General features: G+C 52.4%; 1 protein-coding gene across 1 annotated transcript in view; it reads right to left on the reverse strand.

Annotated features, from left to right (window-relative positions):
* Window positions 1-2,736: 2,736 nt before the first annotated feature.
* Window positions 2,737-8,349, reverse strand: part of RAB44 (RAB44, member RAS oncogene family) — a gene marked incomplete at its 3' end in the record, with an annotated part of 10,704 nt that continues 5,091 nt past the window's right edge. Inside the window, exons 9-14 of the mRNA XM_010074031.1 lie at window positions 5,868-8,028; window positions 5,326-5,407; window positions 4,888-5,002; window positions 3,932-4,033; window positions 3,068-3,144; window positions 2,737-2,782 (exon numbers count right to left, since the gene is read on the reverse strand). Of these exons, the coding sequence (XP_010072333.1) occupies window positions 2,737-2,782; window positions 3,068-3,144; window positions 3,932-4,033; window positions 4,888-5,002; window positions 5,326-5,407; window positions 5,868-8,028 (2,583 nt within the window). The remainder of the gene's footprint in view (window positions 2,783-3,067; window positions 3,145-3,931; window positions 4,034-4,887; window positions 5,003-5,325; window positions 5,408-5,867; window positions 8,029-8,349) is intronic.

Genomic DNA, 8,349 nt, shown 5'->3' on the forward strand with positions numbered 1-8,349 from the left:
AGGGGGGGAATATTAGAGGGGGGGGACACAGATGCTACTGCCCCAAAAAGTGTGGAAAAAGCTTCCAGGAGCCAAGGGCTGGGTGACAGAGAGGTCCCAAGAGCCACCCCCCCAGCATGAAAATCTCAGAAAAAGGCTGGAGTGAGGAGTCTCAGCATCACCCAGCTCTCGGATGCAGGCTTCGGTCCTTAATTGCAATTAAACGCATTATCAGAGAGAGCTGCTGGGCAGTGAGGGGTGGCTTTGGGACCTCTCTGGTCCCTTTTCCGCTGTGTTTAAGCTCTTGGCCTCAACGACTTCCTGCAGCGATGAATTCTGCAAGTTTAATTAAATGTTGCGAGAAAAAAATCCTTCCTCCGATCAGGTTTGAATTTCCTGCCCCATCCATCCCAGCTCCGGAAGCAGGACGGTCCCCGCACCCCCATTTTATTGTCTTTCAAGGGAAATAGGGTGAAATTCTGGGGGATGCTGGGTGAGACCCAAGAGCTGGTGGCTGGGGCACTGGAAGCTTTGGACAATTTTTTTCCCACTTGTCAGGAGCTGGTCCGGGTTCTCTGCTTCCAAGGTGGATGCATCAAAGCATGACGGCGGTAAACGCCTGCTGGGTTTTTGGGCTGGTATCTGAGATTTTCTGCAATCTCGGCTTGGCTGGGGCAGCTCCTCTCCTTCTCGTGGAGCGCCTTGAGGAATTACAAATGGCTTGAAGGGAAACAACCTGCTTTACAAAAAAAATAAAAAAATTAAAAAAAATTCCTGTGGTCCAAAGAAATATGCATTTCCCTATTGCTGTTAATAGCTCAGACCTTGATCCTCCTCCCAACACCCGTGCGTGCGTTCAGCAGCTTGCAGATGAGCCATCCCTTTGATTCCGGAGTGGGAACGTTTGCTGGGATGGTGAATTATTAAAAGTGGAAGATGCTTTTACATGCAACACGCTGACCGTGTTTTCCAACATGTTTTATCGCTTTCCTGGCACTTCTCTCATCTTGGCAATAAAAAATTCATTCCCAAGTTTGGAGGGAGGTTTGGAGTGGAGCAAAACACCTTTGGGCACAAACTCCATCCTTTTTTTTTTTTTTTTCCTACACCTGATTTCGAGTGGAATAAGACAGATCTCTTTCTGCCGGCTGTGCTGGGAAGCCTGTTCTTTTCCCGATCTCTCCTTTGGTCCCTGCTGGAGCTCCCCGCTCTCCCTTTGCAGCACAAACGTCGCCCAGTTTGAAGGTGTTGCTGGATTTGCTGCCATCTAATGGGAAAATTCAGCCTCGGCGACCTCAACTCTTATTTTGCAAAGAAATTAAAACGTTTTTCTGCACAACCCTGCTGCCGCTCGGCAAAGCAGCATCTTCCGCACATATTCCCGGCGAATCGAGGCGAAGGGAAAAGCTGATCTGATGGATGGCTTCAGCGGACGTGCGGCTCGGCACGGGGTCACGCAGCCAGGAGCCTCTGTGGACCCAGGAAAGCTGAGTTATAACAGAGTCAGAAACACGCAGAATGACAAACTTTTCTTTTTAATATCTACTGTTATTAGAAAACCAACTCTTGTTGTCACTATATTTTTGTAAAGCAGAAACTGGCTACTATTATGCTTTGCCTTAATAGACATATAAATAATAACTGAAAAAAAAAAAAAATCTGAGCAGAATTATTTCCCCAAAACCTGCATGGAAGCACAGTCTTTAAATACATCTGTTGAACTGCCAGGGATGCCACATTTCACCTCTAATATATAAAAATATTAAAATATAACACTCGCATTCTTATTTATTCAGTCTGTATGTCTTTCTCTGCAAAAATACGGTTCTCTGCATCAAGCTATAAAAAGGAAAAGAAACATTGAACCCGTGACGTGTACTTTTTTTAGATTTTTCACACTGGCTTTTAAAACTGACGCAGAACTTCATCAAGAAACGGTCTCAGCTGCAGAAGGGCAGGGTGCAGCAGCTTGCTTTTTCCTTCCCATCCTGAGATTTGCTGCAATAGTGCAAAAATCTGCTCTGGGAGCAATGGAAGGGCTCTTGCAAGTATTTTTTTCATCATATATCCCACCACCCCTGTGCTCTTTTCTGTTATCCTGGCCATGCTCCTGGGGCTTTCGAATTTATTTTGAGCAGTTTTTAGTAGCCATTACCGCTCAGTGCCACGATAAACTGGGAAAGGGCAAAGCCAGCTTCACCTTGGCTGGTTGGAGAGATTAAAAGCTGCATTTGGGACATCCCGCGTGCTTCGTCGGTCCAGATCAAATCCCTTCAGATTATAAAGCCAGAGCAAAAGTCCCAGCTGCAGAGCAGCACCCATGGCCCTAAACCCCCTTGTTTTATCCTCCAGCCTTCGGGTGACTCCTGCTATTCATTTATTTTATCCCAAGACTCAGTTTTCCTCCCTGCTGCTCCCAGTACCCTTCCAGCATCTTGGATCCAGCTGGGTTCCTTTTCTGCCTCTTTCCTTTGGCTGGTTTTTTATCTCCAAATGAAAGTTTCCCAACGAGGATTTTGTCCGTGTGCTCTGGGACCACAGCAGGAGACGAGCAGGGAGGGGACGGGGTGACAGCCGGCTCCTCCGCAGCGGCTTTTGCTCTCAGCATCCGCGGGGGGGTCAGGGCATGCAGCCCCTTGGGGAGCACCGATGGTGTCTGGGGGTGATTTTTCTGTTTTTCTGGCTGTCACCCATCACAACGGGGGGGTCTGTCCATCACCAGCAGCAGCCCTTTTTCTTCTGGGGTGCCTCTGGTACCTCCTCTGCCTTCTTTTTCAATTCATCTTCACGAACTTTGAGCAGCCTGGGAGAAAAAGCAGCAAATTAGCGGGGGGTTCCCCCCCTATTTTGTGTTGTTGGGCTATTTTATGGCTGAAAGAAGTTAGGAATTTCCTTGCAATGCTGGATATTCAGGTGACATCTTCCAGCACTTCTCTCCAGCACATCCCGGCCGTGCACGTGCCGCCGGGAGTTTTCCCAGCCATTTGGGCACACGGTGACAGTAACACACCAGCATTTGGAGTTTAAAAAAAAAAAAAAAGCAAGGAGGGAGCCTATTGAACTGGCAAAATCCAAGCAGGTGCCTCACCTGATGAAGCTGACCATGGACTCGCAGACGTTGTGACCCGAGGCAGCGCTGCATTCGTAAAACATGAGCTGATGCTCCTGGAAAACACAGAGCCCGAATAGAGATGTCGGGTTCTTGCATTGGGATAGCTTAACAGGGGAGTAAATAACCAAGGGACAGGCATGGTCAAGGGAAAGCAGGAGGGACTCGAGGAAATAAATAACTCAGTAACTGATTTCCTGGAATATGGGGTGAAATCCAGCTTTTCTGGTAGCTGTGATGCTGGACTTTTAATACAGAGGGAAAGGCTGACACTGCAGACAGAGTGAGATGCGATGCACTCTGCTTAGTGGAGCAAATACGGAGACCTAACAAGATGTTCCCGGGTCTTTCGTGCCTTCCAGTGATGGTTTGTAAAAAAAAAAAATAAAAAAATAATCTAAGCCCTTGTCCTGCTCTCTCCATTTGTAAAACTGTCCCAAAATCCCGTAAACTTTGAAATGAAGTTGGTCAAGGTGAAATTCTGCTCAATTTTTTTTAGCCATCTACATTTGAGGAGATTAACGGCACTCTAACGGTGTCTTTAAAACAGGAGAGGGCTCGATGGTTTTGTTATTTCCATGAGGTTGGGAAGGTCCGTGACACTTCACAGCAGAGATAAGCAGAGCTGGAGATGTTTTAATTCCCAGATCCAGTTCTGTGAATTGTTTTACTGGGGTGGTGCTGGGTCAAAACTAAAATGGTATCAGGAGACTAAGGCAGGGAATGGGGAAAGACGGGCTCAGAGGTCATTTTTCCACCCACTGATGCACAAAAGGTCAGTTAAGGGCTTTCTCCAGGTCCTCGGGCTGGTGGCGTCCACCCTTGGCTGTCCACCCCACCTACCTTGGCCAAGCGCTCCCCCTCGGCGGTAGGGACCTGTCTCGCTGCAGCACAGTCGGTTTTGTTCCCAAGAAGCAGAATAGCAACTCCATCCTCTGCTCCTTCCTGGGCAGTGAAAGAGGGGAGGGTCAGGAGCACATCTGGATCTCCCCTAATCACAGCTGGCTGCGGTGTCTGCACACCTCCTGGAGCACCGTGAAGGACGCCCATGGATTTGGGTTGATAAGAAAACTCAATTTTTAAATGAGTTTAGCAGAATTTAAGAAATGGTTTGGTTTTGGATTTTTTTTGGTTGGTTTGTTGGGTTTTTTAAATTTTTTTCCCCTTCAATCATCTGTGCGGGTCTATTAACAGGACAGAGAACTGGACACATTACCCGTGTAGTGAATTCACTTTGTGTTCAACTCCAGAAGATGCTCTCGCTGGGATTTACACCAAGCAAGGTGATATCTCGTTTTGTTCTAGCGTTTATAAACACTGATGTTGTACTTGATTCGAAACCTCTGACAATAAGTTTTTAATAAGACACAAATTACCTCCCACTTCCCAAGACTCAAAGTGGGCTGTTCTTGAGTTAAGAGTGTTCTCAAAGTCACTTTTAACATTTTTCCATTCCTCTGCAGTGCTTCTTCATTTTTAAAAAGTTGATAATTATCATAACGATGCTATCAAAGTATTACCCCAGGAAACACTACAAAAATGTGAAAATTGGCAGTAATTGAAATTAAATGCTCCAGGAAAAGGTATTTTCCAACCAGAAGTCCTTGCTCACCCCCAGCTGTCCATCCCTAACCGGTGGCAGGGGTCAGACGGGGAAATGCTGATCTCGGGGTCACCGCCAGCTCCCAGAATGTCCATCCCTAACTGGTGGCAGGGGTCAGATGGGGAAATGCTGATCTCAGGGTCACCGCCAGCTCCCAGACCTCGGGGACAGAATGAGGTTTTCCTGCTTCACCCACCTGGATGCAGCTCAGCCAGTACCGCACGTCCGAGAAGGAATACTCCGACGTGATATCGTACATCAGCACGACGCCGTCCGCCTTCCGGAAGAACTGCTTGGTGATGCTGCGGTACCTGCGTGCATTTTAAACCGTCACTGATCCAGGCTTCGCCTAGGACCGGTCTGAAATCCCAGTGGGAAAGCTGGAAACGCATGTTTGTAAAAAAAAAAGGCAAAACTCTAATTTTGCTCCTATCCTGATGGCAGAGCTGTACAAACAGCCTGAGTACTGGTTTTTATCTTAATGACTTCCTTTATTACTCTTTATCAGATCACACCCTGTACAGAGCCCCTCGTTAAACAGCCCCTCCTTGGCTCAGCAAAGCCGAGAACACTCATCTCCACTAAACTGCTGGAAAAAGGTTGCTCTCCCCAAGCCGCTAGCACAGCACCTTACCTTTCCTGCCCCGCCGAGTCCCACAGGCGGAGAGCAAACCGCTTGTTGTCCACGACGAGGTTTTTGATCTGATAATCCAGCCCTAGGAGACACAAGAAGGGATATTTTGGGACCGTAGGGTCCGTCCCTGCGATAGAGGGTGGATGGAGAGGGCAGAGGGTGCAGGTGGGATCAGCGGGCTGGTCCCAAGTCAACCTCCAGCTTTTCGATCTTTGATGGCTGGACGTTGGGACGGTCTCTGATTTCATAATGAACAAAACCAGGTTGGTGAAAGAGAAGGAGAATAGAGCTGAGAGGCAAAGCACAGAGAAAAGCACCAGGGCCGTTGGTATTGGTGCCGTAGTGAGGATGAGGAGGACCGGCGCTGCCTGCACATGAGCATCCAAGCGTGTGACACTGGGGCTCCTATCTGGCCCTTGGGGACAGGTGACATAGCACGCTTGGTGTGAGCTGTGCCATGGACGTAACGATCACCAGGAGCTTGTGTGGTGGAGGAGAGGGAATCGTGACGGTCACCCGGGCGGGAGCTGGGGGACACCTACCCACTGTGGCGGTGAGGTGTGGGTTGAAGGTGTCGGCGTGCAGCCGGTACAGGAACGATGTTTTGCCCACGTGGGAGTCCCCGACGAACAGCACATTGTAGAGGTGGTCTGGGTCCGGGGAGGCTTCAGGAGAACCCCGTGGGGTAGCTCCTGCCCCACCTGCAGTCACAGGAGAACCCCGTGGGGCAGCTCCTGCCCCACCTGCAGTCACAGCCCCTGGCTCCCCATGTCTGAGCTCTCCTTGCTGGCTTGCTTTCCGCCCAGCCGCTTGCTTCTTCTCCCACCGACCAACGTCAAGATCTTCCCTCTGTTCTCCCAAGAGCTGCCTTTGAGGCTGCATCTTGCTGTTGGCTGCATCCCCCAGCGAGCTGTCTCCAACGTCCATCCCCGACTGATCGTTCCCAGCATCTTCCTCCTGCTGGACCCCCATGCGAAGGGTTGACGTTGGTGGCATCTCTTGTTTGGGAGGCTTGGCAGATCCAGCAGCTACCTGCTCCGTTTCCACCATGTGCAGCAGCTTCTCCTCCAGCTGCCGGGAAGCAGAGTGGAGCCTCCCCTCATCTCCCTGTGCTGAGACCTGCTCCTGGAGCTGGCTTTGGGCTGCCTGTCCCGAGGCGCCCAGCTGACGCACATCTGGAACGAGAACATCCTCCTGCATCAGCGTTTCCAGCTCTAGCGTGCTGATTTGGAACGGCACCTCGGAGACCGGGGTGGGCAGCGCAGATGCACCAGCATCATGATCTTGCCTTATCCCTACACCCTGAATTTTGACTAAACTTCTCGCCCCTGCCTCCAGCCTCTCCCCCTGCATCACTTCCAGCCCTTGAGCTCCATCCAGAGGCTTCCCCTCTGCAGCATCCCTCTCTCCCTGTGCTAATTCCAGGGTCTGGGTATCCTCAGGGATTTGCCCATCAGGACCAGGGAGCGCTCCCAGCTTTGCTTCCAGCCCAGGACCCTTGGCAGCAGCAGCATGCTCAGGACACAATGCGGCCTCGGGTGGAGGGGACACACGGACACCCGCAGCCTCCTCCCACATGTCTGCCGTGTGAACTGCACCCAGACCTGCCTCCGAACCAGGAGCCCAGCTCTGCTCCCCTACCCACATCCCAGCTGCACCCAGGGGGGTCCCATCCGCCTCTGTGCTCCCTCCCGAGGGTGGTTTGAGCTCCTCTGCCTGCACACTTGCATCAGTGCTTTGGGCCTCCGCCACATCCAGGATCCCAGCCTCCTCCCCTGGCTGCACGCCCGCACCAGCCCCCTCTCCCTGCCCAGCTCCTGCTCCCTGGGCATCAAGCACAGGCTCCTCTGGCAGCTCCTGCTCACCCTGTCCTTGTGCCCCATCCTCAGCCTCCTCCTCGAGCTGTACGGCTGCACCATCCCCCTTTCCCTGGGGGGTTTCTGGGCTGGTACCCCCAAGCAGCTGCACATCTGCCTGGGCATCCTCTGCCTCCATTTCCCCTAACGCTGGTTTATCAGCCTGATCCAGGGGTTGAACATCTGGAGCCATGCTCCCTCCCTGCTCTGTCCCCAGGGAGCCAGCCTCTTTCAAGGGCTGCAGATCTATCCCCATTCTCCCTCTTGGAGCTGATTTGAGTTCCTTCACCTCTGCAAGGAGCTGCACATGTGCATCCCTGCTCTGCTCCTCCAGCACATCCAGGATCCCAGCCTCCTCCCCTGTCTGCACGTCCGCACCAGCCCCCTCTCCCTGCCCAGCTCCTGCTCCCTGCGCATCAAGCACAGGCTCATCTGTCAGCTCGTGCTCCTCTGGCCCTTCCCCATCCTCAGCCTCCTCCTTGAGCTGTACGGCTGCACAGTCCCCCCCTCCCTGGGGGGTTTCTGGGCTGGCACCCCCAAGGAGCTGCATGTCTGCCTGGGCATCCTCTGCCTCCATTTCCCCTAACGCTGGTTTATCAACCTGATCCAGGGGTTGCACATCTGGAGACACACTCCCTCCCTGCTCTGTCCCTGGGCATCTGGCCTCACTCGAGAGCTGCAGATCTGCCTCCATGCTCCCTCCTGGGGTCAGTTTGAGCTCATCCAGTTCTCCAAGTGGCTTCACATGTCCATCAGTGCTCTGGTCCATCACCATATCCAGGATCCCAGCCTCCTCCCCTGGCTGCACGCCCGCACCAGCCCCCTCTCCCTGCCCAGCTCCTGCTCCCTGCGCATCAAGCACAGGCTCATCTGGCAGCTCGTGCTCATCCTCAGCCTCCTCCCTGAGCTGTACGGCTGCACCATCCCCCTTTCCCTGGGGGGTTTCTGGGCTGGTACCCCCAAGCAGCTGTGTGTCTCCCTGGGAGTTCTCTGCCTCCACCAGTTCCAGTGCCTGAGCCTTAACTGGGAATAGCCCACACAGGTCTGGGCTCCTTGCAGGAGTCTCTGCCAGGGAAGGACCCATGGCAGCACCCATTCGCTCCTCCAGCCCTGGCTCTGCTTTATCACCCTTCTCCAGTGGTTGCACATCTGGAGCCAGGCTCCCTCC

This window comes from Pterocles gutturalis, unplaced genomic scaffold (assembly GCF_000699245.1).
Source record: "Pterocles gutturalis isolate BGI_N339 unplaced genomic scaffold, ASM69924v1 scaffold3737, whole genome shotgun sequence".
NCBI classification, from domain to species: Eukaryota; Metazoa; Chordata; class Aves; order Pterocliformes; family Pteroclidae; genus Pterocles; species Pterocles gutturalis.